The sequence below is a fragment of the Dictyostelium discoideum genome, assembly GCF_000004695.1.
Source record: "Dictyostelium discoideum AX4 chromosome 4 chromosome, whole genome shotgun sequence".
NCBI lineage: Eukaryota > Evosea > Eumycetozoa > Dictyosteliales > Dictyosteliaceae > Dictyostelium > Dictyostelium discoideum.
Genome location: NC_007090.3, coordinates 954,292 through 971,791, shown reverse-complemented (window position 1 = coordinate 971,791; position 17,500 = coordinate 954,292). Strand labels below are relative to the sequence as shown.

Here is a 17,500-nt window from a genome sequence, read left to right as displayed (position 1 = left end):
ATCAAAATCAAACTCCAATACTGGTGTTCCAAATAACTCTACTCAATACAATGCAACCCCATCTCCTTCTTCAGAGGTGGTCAATCAATTTGTTGTTGTTGAATCTGATAAAGGTCAAAACCCAACCAACGCAAAGAGATCAAATTCTTTTGGCGACTCTTTAGATGATATTATCTCGTCAATGGAAATGATACCAAAGAATAATGTAAGCACTGGTTCAAATGTTTTCAATATTCAAGATGATGAAAAATTCAAAGAAATTCAATTAAAAAAACATAACGAAAATAATAATAATAATAATAATAATAATAATAATAATAATAATAATAATAATAATAATTATAATTATAATAATAATAATAATGGTGAAAATAACCAAAATAATTCAAATAAAAAGCAACCACATATTGGAGGTGGTGAAAATTTAGATGAACAAGTTGATATTAAAATTAACAAATGTAATGAAGTAAATGATTCATATCAACCAAGTAAACCATCAGTTGCAATTTATTCCTCTAATAATAATAATAATTTAAAACCAGGGAATATTGCTTATGGAAATAATAGTCAATCATCTGATCCAAGTGAACCTGTTGTAATTGGAGATCATAGATCAAATTCACCAAGAACTAAATCTCAATTAGATTTAAATCAATATCAACCAACACCAAATGTTGGAAAATCAACTCAACCAACTACTACAACCACTACTACAACCACCACAAGTACAACAAAAACTTTACCAAATAAAGATAATGACAACCATCTACATGGTCATGACCATCAAAATGATGATAATAATAATTCATCGTCAGATTCTTCAGATAGTGAAGACGATTCTGTACATGATTCATCATCAAGTAGTGAAGATGAATCTGACCATGAAAGAAAACGTAAAGCTAGAAAAGAAAAGAAAAAACAACAAAAACAATTAAAACATAGACAAGGTCACCATATTCATAATCATGAAGTTGGTGGTGGTGGCGCTGCTGTTGTTATTGATAATGACAATGAAAACCCTGATGATAAATCAAAATCAAAGAAAGGTGGTCTTCATTTAGATGTTGATTTTACATTTGGTAAAAAAGAACATCACCATCAACAACAAAAAGAACATGATGATGATGCTGAAGAAGAACAAGCAAAAGTTAAATATGTTGATAAAGGTGTTCAAGCTGGTTCTGATTTATCAATTTCAAATCCATCAGGAACAATGATTGTTGAAGATATTCATACAGCAAAATTAAAAGAAAATGATCACCATGCTCATCCAAATCCACTTGAACACTCTCACCCACATCAATCACATTCTCATTCCCATTCCCATTCTCATCCACAACATCCTCATTCTCATCCACAACACCCTCATTCTCATCCACACCAATCTCACTCCCATTCACATGCACACTCACAACCAACAACTACAGTGCAACCACAACAACAACAACAACATTCACTTTCAACTGTTGTTCACCCACATAATGCTACTCCATCACATCACCATCATCATCAACATTCTCACTCTCAACCTCACTCATTTGATCATAATCAACACCAACATCAACCTCTCCAACATCACCACCATACTCATTCTCAACCAATTAGTATTCAACACCAACATATTGAAAATAAGCATATTGATTCTCCAATTCAACATCATGTTTCTCATAATATCAAAAATTCTCATCATCAGCATCAACATCAGCATCCTTCTCATTCTGATGAACCAATTGTTCAACAACATGTTCAAGAAACAACAAAAACAACTACCACACAATACAAACCACCCCAATCATCAATTCAAAATAATAATAATAATAATAATAATTTAATAATTGAAGATTCAACTCACCATAGTCATAATTTACATAATAATAATGGTAGAGATGGTATTAAAAGTTATTCAAAAACATTTATTACTGATGATCCAAATTATCATCAAAATCAAAATCAAAATCAACATCATTCACATCAACATCATTCACATCAACATCATTCACATCAACATCATCATCATCAACATCAACCATATCAACAACAACAACAACAAATTAAAGTTGATAGTTTACCACCACAAAGACCAAAAGAAAAAGTATACACACAAACAATTACAACAATTGTTTCATCAGGTAAAAATTGTAAAAGATGTAAACTTGAAATATTTGGTAATACATTAATAAATCATTTACAAGAGACCTATCATCCAGAATGTTTCAAATGTTCAAATTGTTTCTCATCAATAGTTGATCCATATTTCACTGAACCATCAACAAATAAAATCTTTTGTGCAAAATGTCAAATCGTTTTAAATGATTTAGCAAAACCAAAAAGAGATTCATTAGGTTTCTGTTGTTCATGTTATAAATTTTTAACTGAAGAAGATGGTAATTATATAATATATTATTATTATTTTATTAAATATTTAACACACACATATTAATTTAATTTAATTTTTTTTTTATTTTTTTTTAATTATTATGTCTATAGATATTATTGTAATTGATAAAGAGAAATATCATAATAAATGTTTTAAATGTTCATCTTGTAAGGAAGTTATTAGAGGAAATAATTTTAGTAGAGAACAAATGACATCAACTTCAAGTAACTATTGTTGTAATACTTGTTTACACAGTGGTAGAGTTGATAAATGTGCTTATTGTCATGGTGTAATTTTGGGTGTATCAATGTTGGCAATGGGTCAAAACTATCATCCAAAATGTTTCAAATGTTCAACTTGTCATGTTGTAATTAGACACAACACACCTTTTACAATTAATAAAAATCAAACTCCAACCTGTCAAAATTGTATTAACACTTCAAGTGTTGGTGTTGCTTCAAGATAAATTACTATATATAAAATAAAATAAAATAAAATAATAAATAAAATAAATTAATAAATAAAATATAAAATAAAAAAATAATTAAATAAATAAATAAATAATATTAAAAAAAAGAAAAAAAAAAAAAAAAAGGAATTGTCAATTATCCAGAGTATATTTCTTATTTATTATTGTTTTTTTTCAAAATTTATTTTAAGGTTATTTAATTTTATTTTTTAAAATTATTTATTTTTTAACAACTAAATAAATGCCTAAGCAGTAATTTGGAAACAAAATTAATTAATTTTGTCTTGATCAAAACAAAAGTATAAAATATTTAAAAATATTATTTTTTATCAAAAAAAAAAAAAAAAAAAAAAAAAAAAAAAAAAAAAAAAAAAATCCTGATAATTATAGTTGATCACTTTAGTGAATAATAAATATTATTATAAATAAAATAATTATAATTGTAGTTTTGGAAAAAATAAAAATATAAAAAAAAAAAATAAAAAAAAAATAAATAAAAAAAAAAAATAAAAAAAAAAAAAATTAAAAAATAAAAAATTTTTTGTCAACTTCACACAATTTTTAATTTAATTTTTTTTATTTTTTTTTTTTTTTTTCATCAAAATTTTTTAATTTAATTTTTTTTTTTATTTTTTTTTCTCAGTTCATATATATATATTTATAATACAAATAACAAATTATTAAAAATGGAAAATTTAAATAGAGGTGGCTTTGATTTTGATCTCTGTAACAGGTAATATATATATTTTTAAAAGTAATAATATTTTTAATATTTACCTATTTAATACTAATACAAATTTTAAATATAATATACAAATAATATTAAATATTTATATATACATATAAAAATAATATTTATCAAAATGAATTATATAATCAATTGAATTAAAAAAAAAATAATAATAATAATAATAATAATAATAATAATAATAATAATAATAATAATAATAATAATAATAATAATAATAATAATAATAATTAAATAATTAATTATTTTATTTAGAAATAATGTTTTAGAAAAGACAGGATTAAGAATGAAAGGATTTATGAAGACAGGTACAACAATTGTTGGTGTTGTATATAAGGGAGGTGTTGTTTTAGGAGCAGATACTCGTGCAACAGAAGGTCCAATTGTTGCCGATAAAAATTGTGAAAAGATTCATTACATTGCAGACAATATCTATTGTTGTGGTGCAGGTACCGCTGCAGATACCGAGAGTGCAACAGCATTAATCAGTTCAAAATTAAAATTACATAAATTATCAACTGGTAAACAAACTCGTGTCATCACCGCTTTGACAATGTTAAAACAAATGTTATTCAAATATCAAGGTCACATTAGTGCTGCACTCATTCTCGGTGGTATCGATATCAATGGTCCATCATTACACACTATCTATCCACATGGTAGCACTGATCAATTACCATACGTCACTATGGGTTCTGGTTCTTTAGCTGCTATGGCAGTATTTGAAGCAAAATATAAAAATGATATGACTGTAAGTTATTATTTTTTAAAAAAAAAAAAATAAATAATCACCATCAAAACATCTTTTATTAACTTTTTTTTTTATTTTTTTTAATTTAATTTTTATAGAAAGAAGAGGCAATTGCACTTGTAGCAGAAGCAATTTCAAGTGGTATTTTTAATGATTTAGGTTCTGGTAGTAATGTTGATGTTACCGTAATTGAGCCAAGTGGTGTTACAGTTTTAAGAAATTACCAAACTCCAAATGAACGTAAATTTAGAAATAATCCATACATCTTTAAGCAAGGTACTACTCCAGTTTTAAAACAAGATATTGCACCTTTATCAACTAAAGTAGTTATTGAAGATATTATGATGGGTCAATAAAAAAATAAAAAATAAAAAATAAAAAAAAAAAAAAAAACAATAGCAAAAAGGAAAGAAAAAAAAAAAAAAAACCCTCACCAACCCAAAATATCAATAGTAATAATATAATTCCACTTCCTATTGGTTATGTTTTATATTTTTGTAAACAAATAAAAAATAAATAAAAAATAATAATAATAAAAAAAAAATATATTTTAAATATGTACAAAAAAAAAAAAATTCTTTTCTTTTGCTTTGCTGTTGTTATTAGATTAAAAACTTATTTATTTGTTATTTTAATTTTAATTTTAATAATCTCATTTTTCCAAAAAAAAAAAAAAAAAAAAAAAAAAAAAAAAAAAAAAAAAAAAAAAATGGGTGTTTGTTTTGAAAATTGAAGTATTCTAAAAATATTAGGATAGAGAAACTGGATCTCTTCACCAGGATAGATAAAGGTTAAAATTGTAAGATATAATTAGAAAAATCGATTTTCATTTATTTTTGATTAAAAAAAAAAATAAAATAAAAAAATAAAAAAAATGATGGATCGATTGTTGTAGTGGTAAGAAAAAAAAAAAAAAAAAAAAATTTATTTCCTTGTTTTTTTTAACCATTTTTTTTTTTTTAATATTTTCATATTTTTTTTAGGTACCAACACTTTAATTATTTTAAAATAAAAAAAAAATAAAAAAAAAATTTTTTAAAAAAAGAAAATTCAAAAGAAGTTTTTTTTTTTTTTTTAAAATTTTTTTAATTTTAAAAAAAACAACCCTTTTCTTCCCAAAAAAAAAAAAAAAAAAAAAAAAAAAAAAAGAAAAAAATAAAATCATTTTTTTCTAACGTTAAACATTTTTTTTTTTCAAAAAAAATAATATTAAACAAATCTTAAAAAAAGATTTTATTCATAAATAAACTATAAAATGGTATGATAATTATTTTTATTATTATTTTTTAGTATATATAAAAAAAAAAAAGGGTGATAGTATAATAAAAATGACAAAATAAAAATAAACTTTTTAAATTATTTGTGTGGTGGTGGTTTGTTTCATTGCAAAAAAATAAAAATAAAAATAAAAAAATGAAAAAAATATTTATATGGATATTTGCAAATAAAAAAAAAAAAAAAAAAAAAAAAAAATCTTAAAATAATAAATAAATAATTTATAACTAAATATAAATTAAAATTTATTTTAATTATAATAAATCAATAACAATTATAATAATTTTAAATTATAAATATTTTATTATTATTTTTTATCAAATAAATTATTAATTCTTTTTTTTTTTTTTATTATTTTTTTATTATTATTTAGTCAAACAACCCAGCTGATGATGAAGGATATAATGAGTATTTATATAAAATTTTAGTTGTTGGTGATATTGGTACTGGTAAAACTTCAATTATTAAAAGATTTGTTCATAATATATTCTCTATGCATTATAAATCAACCATTGGTGTAGATTTTGCATTAAAAGTGATTAATTGGGATCCAAAAACCGAAGTTAGATTACAATTATGGGATATTGCAGGTCAAGAAAGGTATTTATTTATTTATTAATATTATATTCAAATTTATTTATTTGTTATTAATTTTTGATTATTTATTATTATTTATTAGATTTGGATCAATGACAAGAGTTTATTATAAAGAAGCAGTTGGAGCAATGATTACATTTGATGTTACTAGAATGAGTACATTTGAAGCAGTTGCTAAATGGAAAGCAGATATTGATTCTAAAGTAACTTATGGTGCAGATGAAAAACCAATTCCAGTAGTTTTATTAGCAAACAAATGTGATTTAGGTAAAGATGCATTCATCAAGACTGCAAACGATATGGATAAATATTGTAAAGATAATGGTTTCATTGGTTGGTTCGAAACTAGTGCTAAAGAAAATATGAATATTGAAAAAGCAGCACGTTTCTTGGTTGATCATATCTTAAAGAATGATGTTAGAAGAAATCAACCAATTGAAGGTACAATTCAACCAGGCGATCTCAATAAACAACCACAACCAACTTCAACTGGTCCAAGTTGTTGTAAATAAAAAAAAAAAAAAATTTAAAAAATTTAAAAAAAAAAAAAAAAAAAAGAAATTATCAATATATTTATATAAATAATTTTAGAATAATTTCAATTTTTTTTAGGAAAAAAAAAAAAAAAAAAAAAATAACTTATGCAAATGTAATAACAAATAAATAAAGTAATTTAAGAATAATAAGGGTTTTTTTTTATTTTTTTATTTTTTTATATATTTTATTTATTTTATTTTTTAAAATTAACAGAATAGCCACCAGTATTTGGATCTTTTACAAATTGAAAATTATCAGTACTCATACCAAATTTACCTAAGATGGTATTACCTAAATCTTTTAATTTACCCATCATTTCTTCTCTTTCTTTATCTTCTTTTTCTTTTATTTTTGGTGGTAATCTTTTTAAAGCTTGTTGAGCTTGTGGAAATGATGGATCCAATTTAATGATTTCTTGATAATCTTCTAATGATTCTTTTAATTTATTCAATTGTTCTCTAGCTTGAGCTCTTCTATGATAAATTTTAATTTTAATTGTTGTTGGTGTTGGTTCAAATTCTAATGCAATGTTACAATCTTTAATCACTGAATCATATTGTTTAATTGATAAATAACATGCTGATCTATTACTATAAAGAATTGATAATTCTTCAAAACATGATATTATATCTTCTTCTGTATTCTCTCTAATTTCAATGATTTTATTAACTTTTTTTGTTTTATTTATATTTTCATTATTATTATTATTATTATTATTATTATTATTATTATTATTATTATTATTATTATCTTCATTATCACTATCATTATTTGTGGTATCATTATTGTTATTATTATCATTATTATTGTCATCTTCTTTTTTTAATATTGAAATTGCTTCAGTATAATAATTAATTGCATTTTGATATTCAGCTGCTGTATATGCTTTATTACCAAGTACTTTTAAATTATTTGCTTCTTTTAAATCATCATTATTGGTTTTATATTTATCTTTTAATTTAATCTCTTGAATCTTAATTTCACCTGTTGTTGAAGTTTCTTTATCATTTGATTTTTCTTCATCAATTTTCAAATCTTGTTTCAATTTATCATTTAATTCTTCTGTTGAGCTCATTTTAAAAAGTTTATTTGTTTGTTTTGTAATGTGAGGGAGGGTATGTAAAATCAGAAAAAAAAAATAAAAATAAAAAAATATAAAATTTAAAAAACAAACAAAAAAAAAAAAAAAAAAAAAAAAAAAAAAAAAAAAAAAAAAAAAAAAAAAAAAAAAAAAAAATTAAATTAAAAAAAAAAAAAAAAAAAAAATCCGTTTAAAAAATAATTTTTTTCCCCAAAAAAAAAAAAAACTTTTTTAAAAACCCCCCTTTTTTTTTAAAAAAAAGGTTTTTTAAAAAAAATTTAAAATTTTTTCCGGGGAAAAAAAATTTTTTTTTTTTTTTTTTTTTTTTTTTTAATTCCCAATTTAATGATAAAATTCATTTTATTTTTAAAAACTATATTTTATTATAATAAAAAAATAAATAAACAAATAGGGTTCATTTCAATTTTTTTTTTTTTTTTTTTTTTTTTTTTTTTTTTAATTCCAAAATTAGTTTATGTGTTGAACTTGATTTTGACAAGAGGAATAGTAGTGGGTGAGAGTGGTTGTGTGGTTGTAATTTTCTTTTTCAACAACTTTTTCATTTTTACATTGTTTAGTTTTATATAAATACTTTTGGTTGTTTTAAAAATTTTTTTTTTATAACATAAATAATTATAATTTTCTATACAAATAAAAAAAAAAAAAAAAAAAAAAATTAAAAATAAAAATAAAAATAAAAATTTAATTAATTAATTGAATCTATCCAATTCAAAAAAATTAAAAAATAAATTAATTTATTCTGTAATATAAAAATAAAGATTTTTTTTATTTTTTTAATATTAAAAATGAAATTAAATAATTCATTTTTTTTTATGTCGGTAATATTTGTATTTTTAATAATAATACAATTTTCAACTGCAACATATTCAAAATCAGAAATTGAATATTATAAAAGATTTGGATATAATTTGGAAACTGGAGAATATACTCGGTCTTCACCACACCAACACCAACAACAATATCAACAACAACCACAATCACGTCAACGTAATAGACACAATAGTCGTTATGGTAGTGAAAGAAGATCAAGACAAAATCCATATAATGAAGATTATTATTCCAATCAAAATTATTACCAACAAACTTCAAATGATTTGGATGAAACGGCACCAGTTTATAAACAAGGTGTTTCAATTCCAAAAAATATCAATGTTGGAATTAGTATTGATGAGGTAACACCAAATGTCATAGTTGAAACTAATAAACCTACCTTTTCACAATCGTTAACTAAACCAACTGAAAAACCAACTTTACCACTAAAACCATCAATTGAACCAACTTTACCAACAACAAGAAAACCTGTTGAACCAGAACCTAAAAAGACTCTTCCCCCAACAACTCAACCACCAGAAACTATTTCACCAAAATCTCAAACTACTCCAGCAATTACCCAACATCAAATATCAACACCATCTCCATCCCAACAATCTCATCATTTCTTTTATGGTGATGGTAGACCAGCAGGTGCTGGTACTGATGATAAAGAAGAAGAAGAAACTAAAACACCAACTCGTACTCATAAACCAATAAATATTGATGATGATGATGATGATGACGAAACAAAAAAACCAACTAGATTAAATAATAATGATAATAATAAAAATAATAATCATAGAAATAATAACAATAATAAAGATGATGATGATGAAGATGAAGATGAAGATGAAAATAAAAATAAGAATAAGAATAAAGGAAAACCAAATATTGATGACGAAGACAATGATGAAGATGATGATGAACCAGAAGAAACTGAAGAACCAACAATTACAGGTTCTATTGAAGAAGCTAAAACACCAGATCCAAATCTTATTGAAGGATATTCTAGTGAAAGTGATCCTAGTGGGAGTCAATCAACCCATGAAGATAATTTAATAGCTACTCAATCAAATTCAAGTGGTAAAATTTCAATAACCTTTTTTTCTTTTATTATCTTTTCTTTTACAATTGTTTTTTTTTTAATTTAATTTAAATAAAATTTTTCTTTAAATTATTGTTGAATAAATTAATTTTGTTTTTTCTGTTTACTTTCAAATAAATAGGTTGGTATTTAAAATATGAAAAAAGAATTTTTATGTATCATCATGGTTAAATAATATTTTATTTATTCTTTGGTTTGGTTTTTTTTTTTTTTTTTTTTTTTTTTTTTAAAGGTAATTGATATAGTAATACAAAAACAAATAATAAAATATTAAAAAAAAAACTTAAATTAACATATTTTATTGCTAAAGAATTAAATACAAGAGGTAATGATGGTTATCCAAAATAAATGATTAATTATAAAAAAGACAGTTGGCGAAAGGTTTTCTTAGAATGAAGGAACTGCAGGATTTGCTGTAAGGTCAACTTAAATGTTTTACACATTTTTAATAAGATTAAAAAAATTAATTATTTAAGAAATTTTGAATAAAAAATAATTTTGTGGGATTTCAATAAAAAAAAAAAATTAAAAACTCTAATTCTTTGATAATTATTTAAGAATACCTTCCTCCAAACTATCTTTTTTTTTAATTAATTAATTATTTAATTTATTTATTTAGGATAACAGTCATTGTCTCTCATTTTAAAAACTCATGGGCAATAATATGTTTTTTTTAGATTAAATAATTAAAAAATAAAATTTAATGATTAAATAATAAATAATCCTGGCCTGAGGAAATTTTTTATAACTAATTTCTTAAAAAATAAAATACATAATACTATTTAACTATTGTTTATTTCCTTTAATGGATAAACACTGATTAATCAATTTTAAAAAAAAAAAATAATAAATAATTTTTTTTTTAATTTAAAATATTAAATATATTAATAAATAATTTAGTAAATAAATAAATATTTATATTATTTTTAATAATATGATGTACATATTATTTATTATTATCAATTAAATTATTATTTTTATTTTTATAACAAATTAACTTAATTTTTATTATTATTTTTTTTCTTCTTAAACTTCTTTTATTGCAAGTAGGTTTCTGTAGACAAAATACTGTTTTTGTTGATATAAATAGGTATGTCACACCATTACCATTTCCATTTCGATTTCCATTACCATTAAGATTATAAAAAATAAAAAAAAGGCATTTCAGGTATCAGATCGAGTTTATGGTTTTGTAAATTTTTAGTCTCTACTAACTGGTTGGATTTTAAGACTCTCAACTATGGTCTAAATGTTTTTTTTAATGCTGTTACTTCTCAGCATTTTTTTAACCTTCAGAGGTTTGATTTTGCAATCATTCCTCTAATGATTAGATAAGTGCAGATTGAAATGAACGTTGCCGCTCAAATTAATTTGTATTCTGGAGTCTGAATAGGTTTTAAACTCGATGTCCTGATATGCCCATCAAAAATATATTTAATTCAAATTTAAAAATGGTATTGATATTTGATTAAAACTTTTTATGGGTTATTGGGAAAAAAAAAAAATTGAGAAAAAAAAGAAAAAAAAAAAAAAAGAATCTCCAAACAAAATTAATTATTTTTTATTAATTTCATATGAAAATAAGAATTTAGGATGATCAAATCCCATAATTCTATTTTTAATTTAAATGTTTTCAATTTTATATGTTTAGATTTAAAGAAAATGTGAAAAAAATTAAAGTTGACCTTACAGCAAATCTAACATTTCCTTACATTCAAAGAAAACCTTTGTCAACTGTCATTTTTTTATCATTAAAAAGCCGAGGAGGTGTTTTATCAAAAAAAAAAAAAAAATACACCGCTTTTAGGTAAAAAAAAAAAAATCAAAAAAAAAAAAAAAAAAAAAAAATTAATTATTTATTCTTTAAAAAACTCTAAGGTTTTTTTAATATTGATTAAAAAGAGCCATCCAAAGTTTCTGAAGACATTTTTTTTTTTTTTTTTTTTTTTTAATATTGATTTTACAGGAAATAAAAATTAATAGATTTATTAATGAATTTCACACCATTACCATTAACATTTCCTTTGTCATTATAAAAAAAGACATTTCAGGTATTAAATGCTTTGTTGGCTATCTTTTTTTTTTTTTTTTTCTACTTATAATATCTCTACCATTTAATTTTCCAATTTAGTAAAGAAAAATTGTAATTATTGACGAAAAAATAAGTTTTTAGGAATTAAAAAAAAAAATAAAAAAAAAAAATTCCAAATTTTTTTGATAATATAATAAGAATATAAAAAAAAGAGTTATTTTTTTTTTTATTATTGGTTGAAACTATCCCACAAAATTATTTTTTATTTTAAATTTCTTATATAATTAATTTTATTTATCTTTTTTTAAATGTGTAAAACATTTAAGTTAACACATAAATAAGTTGACCCTACAGCAAATCTTACAGTTCCTTCATTCTAAGAAAACCTTCCGTCAACTGTCTTTTTTTTTAATTGTTTGTTATGGATGACCATCATTACCTCTCATTTTTAAAATCTTGAGCCATAATATGTTTATTAACCGATATTAAAAAAAATATAAAATTAAAAATAAAACTCAAGTTTTTTTTAAATATTTTATAAGATTTAAAAAAATTAAATGATTAAATAATAAATAATTTTTTTAATTTTTTTAAATAAATATATAATTAAAATATTAATAATAAATTTATAAAAAAATATTAGTAATAATAATTTGATGTAAATACTATCTATAATTGATAAATTATTGTTGTTTTATCGCAAAGTTCTATTATTTTTATATAGTTTATGGTTATTATTATTTTTTTTTTTTTTTTTTTTTTTTTTTTTTTTTTTTTTTTTTTTTTTTTTTTAATTTTGTATGTTTAAACCATTTTAAGAAAATGTGAAAAACATTAAAGTTGACCTTACAGCAAATCTAAAATTTCCTTACATTCAAAGAAACCTTCATCAACTGTCTTTTTATATCATTAAAAAGCCTAGGTGGTGTATTTTATCAAAAAAAAATTAATTATTTATTCTTTAAAAAATTAAAAATCTAAGAAACCATCCAATATAAGAATGGTCAGGTCTGAAATATTAATATTTCAGGTCTGAAATATTAATAATTTTTATTTCTGAAAAAAAAAAAAAAAAACAATAAAACAAAATGTATTTTTTTTCACTCCTCAAACTTCTTATATTGGAACTAAGTTTCTATTTTTTTTTTATTGATTAATCAGAGGTTGGACATTAAGGCAAAAAAACTATAATAGTTTGTTTATAAATTTTAATTTTCATAATTTTTGGGAAATAATTAAAAAGAGTTGGCAAGTTTCTGAAGTCATTTTTTTAATATTTATTATGAATGTCACACCATTACCAATACCATTACCAATACAAATGCCATTTCTTTTGTCATTATAAAAAAAGACATTTCAGGTATCAAATCATTTGTCAGAACTGTCTTCTTTTTTTTTTTTTTTTTTTTTTTTTATTCTATTTATAATATCTCCAGTCCATCATCTAATTTTCCAATTTATTAAAGGTAAAATTGTAATTATTGATGAAAAAAATAAGTTTCTAGATCATTAAAAAAAAAAAAAAAAATTCCTAATTATTTTTTTGATAAAACAATGAGAATGGAGTTTTTTTTTTTTTTTTTTTTTTTTTATTGGTTGGCACTATCCCACAAAATTATTTTTTATTTAAAATTTCTTAAATAATTAATTTTATTTATCTTTTTTAAATGTGTAAAACATTTAAGTTTACCTTACAGCAAATCTTACAGTTCCTTCATTCTAAGAAAACCTTCCGTCAACTGTCTTTTTTTTAATTGTTTGTTATGGATGACCATCATTACCTCTCATTTTAAAAATCTTGAGCGATTATATGTTTATTAATCGATATTAAAATAAAAAATAAAAAATAAAACTTAAGTTTTTTTTAATATTTTATAAGATTTAATAATTAAATGACTAAATAATAAATAATATTATTAAAAATATAATTAAAATATTAATAATAAATTTATAAATAAATATTAGTAATAATAATTTGATGTAAATACTATCTATAATTGATAAATTATTGTTGTTTTATTGCAAAGTTCTATTTTATATTTTTATATAGTTTATGGTTATTATTATTTTTTTTTTTTTTTTTTTTTTTTTTTTTTTTTTTTTCTTATTAAATTTCTTTTATTGTAAGTAGGTTTCTGATCATATAATATTGTTGTTGTAAAAAGGTATGTCACACTATTTCCATTACCATTAAGATTTTAAAAAATAAAAAAGGCATTTCAGGTATCAGATCGAGTTTATGGTTTTGTAAATTTTTAGTCTCTACTAACTGGTTGGATTTTAAGACTCTCAACTATGGTCTAAATGTTTTTTTTAATGCTGTTACTTCTCAGCATTTTTTTAACCTTCAGAGGTTTGATTTTGCAATCATTCCTCTAATGATTTGTTTAGTGCAGATTGATATGAACGTTGCCGCTCAAATTAATTTGTATTCTGGAGTCTGAATAGGTTTTAAACTCGATGTCCTGATATGCCCATTTGATATATATTTAAAATTAATTTATTAATCAAATTTTAAGTGAATTAAAACTTTTTATGGGTAATTGAAAAAAAAAAAAATGAAAAAAAAAAAAATAAAAAAAAAGTTTTAAAAATAGAATATTTGGTAATTTTTTAAGAATTGAAGTTTTGTTTTATTGTTGCTCCTACAAATTATTTTTTTGTTTATAAATTCTGAAAAAAAAAAAACAAAATTTGAATTTTATTTGATTATGTGAAAAGGAATAACAAAACAATTAAGTTGACCTTAGAGCATTTCTATCTCTCTCTCTGCATCCAAAGAGATCCTTCACCAACTGTCTTTTTTTTTTTTCCAATTAATAATATTTCCAAGTCTATCTGATTTTTTTGATAAATTTGTAATTAATGGTGGGAAAAATTGGTTTAAAAAAAAAAAAAATAAATAAATAAATAAATAAATAAAAATTCTTAATTATTTCTTGAAAAATTTAATTATAAAATAAAAAAAGAGTTTTTTTTTTTTTTTTTTTTTTTTTTTTTTGTCAAAACTATCCCACAAAATTATTTTTTTATTCAAAACTTCTTAATTAATTAATTTTTTTAATCTTTTTTCAAATGTGTAAAACATTTAAGTTAACACATAATTAAGTTGACCTTACAGCAAACCCTACAGTCATTTCATAAGAAAAACTACCGTCAACTGTCTTTTTTTTTTTTAAAATCTTTATATGGGATCTGGCAAAATAAAAAAGAAAAGAAAAAGAAAAAAATAAATAATAAATAAATTTAATAATTACTTTAATTTATTTAATTAATTAATTAATTTTATTAATTAATTTATTTTAGTTTATTTTTTTTTATTTTATTTTATTTTTTAAAGTTTTGAATTTGATTTATAAAAATTAATTAAACCATTTGTTGAACTATCATGAGTTGAAACTTCATTGTTATCAGATAATTCAGGTAAGATTGATTTAGCCAATTGTTTACCTAATTCAACACCCCATTGATCGAAACTATTAATATTCCAAATGATACCTTGAACAAAGATTTTATGTTCATAGAGGGCAATGAGAGCACCTAAACTATGTGGAGTTAATTTATGGAGGAAGATTGAATTGGTTGGACGATTACCTTCGAAAACTTTATGAGGGAGTAATTGTTTAATTTTTTCTTGAGATAAACCTTCCTTTGTTAATTCATTGGTGACCTCTTGTTCATTTTTACCTTTCATGAGAGCTTCAGTTTGAGCGAAAAAGTTACTAAGGAGAATTTGATGATGTTTACCCAATGGATTATGAGATTCGACCGAGGCGATGAAATCGCAAGGTATAATCTTTTGACCTTGATGAATTAATTGATAGAAAGCATGTTGACCGTTTGTACCTGGTTCACCCCAAATAATTGGACCAGTTGAATGAGTGACACGTTCACCATTTCTTTGTACACTCTTTCCATTGCTTTCCATATCACCTTGTTGAAAGTATGCTGGGAAACGAGATAAATATTGATCGTATGGTAAGATGGCTTGAGTTTGACAACCAAAGAAATTATTATACCAAACACCCAATAAACCCATAATCACTGGTAAATTCAATTCCAATGGTGTATTGAGGAAATGTTGATCCATATGATAGGCACCCTCTAAAAAGCTCTCAAAATGATCCATACCAACGTATAATGCAACCGATAAACCAATAGCTGACCAAACAGAGTAACGTCCACCTACCCAATCCCAAAATTCAAACATATTCTCCTTTAGAATTCCAAATTTAGTCACCTCTTGTTCATTGGTTGATAAAGCAACAAAATGTTGACCAATTGCATGTTTTTGGACATCGGCACTGACTGATGAACCACCTATCTTCTCCAAGAACCAACTACGTGCACTTTGAGCATTGGTAATGGTCTCTTGAGTGGTGAATGTTTTAGAGGCAACAATGAACAATGTTGTCTCTGGACAAAGATGTTTTACAGTCTCTGCTAAATGGGTACCGTCAATATTTGAAACGAAATGGGCTCTCATAACTTTATCGTTGGCATAGTTTTTAAGTGCTTGAGTGACCATAACTGGACCCAAATCTGAACCACCGATACCAATATTTACAACATCGGTTATTGTCTTTCCAGTGTACCCTTTCCATTGACCTGATCTAACACGTTCACTAAATGATCTCATCTTGTCCAATACTTTTCTAACGGATGGAATAACATTTTCACCATCGACTTTGATGACTGCTGATGGATCACGATTTCTTAATGCTGTATGAAGTACTGCTCTATCTTCGGTTATATTGATTTTTTCACCTTGAAACATTGAATTACGCATTTCTTCAACTTTTGATGCACGTGCTAATTCAAATAATAAATCCATTGTCTCTTTATTAATTCTATTCTTTGAATAATCCAATAATATAGTTCCAACTTGTTTTGAAATATTAACTTCTTTTGAAAAATCTTTAAATCTTGTAGCACCATAATTTGATTCAAATTCTTTTCTCATATTAATATTTTTACCAATATTTTCATAATGTTCTTTTAAATTTTTAAATTCTTCCATTTTTTTTTTTTTTTTTTTTTTTAAATATATAAATTAATTAATTATTTATATATAAATATAATTATTTGAATATATATAATATTTATATATGTTGGTGTGTGAAATATATAAAAAAATAAAATTTAAAAAAAAAAAAAAAATAATTAATGAAAAAAAAAATAAAAAAAAAAAAATTAAATTTAATAAAAAAAAAAATAAAAATGAAAAATAATGAAAGATGGTGAAGATCAAATTTAAAATTCGGGAATATTTTTGCTAGAAATCTATTCTGGAATAAGATATACACAAACCATGGTAATTAATTACCATTCACCGAATTTATTTCCGAGTTAAAATAAAATTAAAAAAAAAAAAAAAAAAAAAAAAAGGTGTGAAACTATTATTTTTTTTTTTTTGTGTATACTCAAAAAAATTGATTTTTTATTTGTTTTTGATTATTTTTTATTTTTTTTTTTTTTTTTTTATTTTTTATAAAAATAAAAAAAAAATAATAAAAAACAAATAAAATTGAAAGATTGAAATAAATTTATAAAAAAAAAAAAAAAAAAAAAAAAAAATTAATAATAATATTGTTTGTTTTTTTATTTCTTTTTTTATCCTTGTACAAAAATCCAATTTAGATTTTTTATTAAATTTCAATTTTTTCATTTTTTTTATTTTTTTCTTTTTTTTTT

At 22.0% G+C, this 17,500-nt stretch overlaps 6 protein-coding genes and 6 non-coding genes across 12 annotated transcripts in view; 9 read left to right on the top strand and 3 right to left on the bottom strand.

Moving 5' to 3' along the window:
- The window catches only part of limA (LIM-type zinc finger-containing protein), a gene marked incomplete at both ends in the record, with an annotated part of 3,655 nt that extends 812 nt beyond the window's left edge, over positions 1–2,843 (top strand). The window contains 2 exons of the mRNA XM_633870.1: positions 1–2,384; positions 2,488–2,843. The exon at positions 1–2,384 is cut by the window's left edge and continues 812 nt beyond it. Of these exons, the coding sequence (XP_638962.1) occupies positions 1–2,384; positions 2,488–2,843 (2,740 nt within the window). The remainder of the gene's footprint in view (positions 2,385–2,487) is intronic.
- Positions 2,844–3,532: 689 nt separating this feature from the next.
- Positions 3,533–4,701, top strand: psmB7 (proteasome subunit beta type 7; the record flags this gene model as incomplete). The annotated part of the gene is made up of 3 exons (XM_633869.1): positions 3,533–3,579; positions 3,850–4,345; positions 4,444–4,701. The coding sequence occupies 3 exons, from the start codon at positions 3,533–3,535 to the stop codon at positions 4,699–4,701; spliced, it is 801 nt and encodes a 266-aa protein (XP_638961.1).
- An 899-nt stretch (positions 4,702–5,600) lies between these two features.
- On the top strand, positions 5,601–6,729 carry rab32A (Rab GTPase; the record flags this gene model as incomplete). Its single annotated transcript, XM_633868.1, has 3 exons — positions 5,601–5,603; positions 5,994–6,220; positions 6,300–6,729. The coding sequence occupies 3 exons, from the start codon at positions 5,601–5,603 to the stop codon at positions 6,727–6,729; spliced, it is 660 nt and encodes a 219-aa protein (XP_638960.1).
- Positions 6,730–6,947: 218 nt separating this feature from the next.
- DDB_G0283677 (hypothetical protein) lies at positions 6,948–7,829 on the bottom strand (the record flags this gene model as incomplete). The annotated part of the gene is made up of 1 exon (XM_633867.1): positions 6,948–7,829. The coding sequence occupies one exon, from the start codon at positions 7,827–7,829 to the stop codon at positions 6,948–6,950; it is 882 nt and encodes a 293-aa protein (XP_638959.1).
- An 812-nt stretch (positions 7,830–8,641) lies between these two features.
- DDB_G0283675 (hypothetical protein) lies at positions 8,642–9,820 on the top strand (the record flags this gene model as incomplete). The annotated part of the gene is made up of 1 exon (XM_633866.1): positions 8,642–9,820. One exon carries the CDS (start codon positions 8,642–8,644, stop codon positions 9,818–9,820), a length of 1,179 nt encoding a protein of 392 aa, XP_638958.1.
- Positions 9,821–10,142: 322 nt separating this feature from the next.
- r52 lies at positions 10,143–10,200 on the bottom strand. The gene has a single exon.
- A 1,253-nt stretch (positions 10,201–11,453) lies between these two features.
- r22 lies at positions 11,454–11,511 on the top strand. Its single transcript has one exon.
- Positions 11,512–12,147: 636 nt separating this feature from the next.
- On the top strand, positions 12,148–12,205 carry r51. Its single transcript has one exon.
- A 440-nt stretch (positions 12,206–12,645) lies between these two features.
- r50 lies at positions 12,646–12,702 on the top strand. The gene has a single exon.
- Positions 12,703–13,490: 788 nt separating this feature from the next.
- On the top strand, positions 13,491–13,548 carry r49. The gene has a single exon.
- Positions 13,549–14,914: 1,366 nt separating this feature from the next.
- r21 lies at positions 14,915–14,969 on the top strand. Its single transcript has one exon.
- Positions 14,970–15,140: 171 nt separating this feature from the next.
- gpi (glucose-6-phosphate isomerase) lies at positions 15,141–16,826 on the bottom strand (the record flags this gene model as incomplete). The annotated part of the gene is made up of 1 exon (XM_633865.1): positions 15,141–16,826. The coding sequence occupies one exon, from the start codon at positions 16,824–16,826 to the stop codon at positions 15,141–15,143; it is 1,686 nt and encodes a 561-aa protein (XP_638957.1).
- Positions 16,827–17,500: the final 674 nt, after the last annotated feature.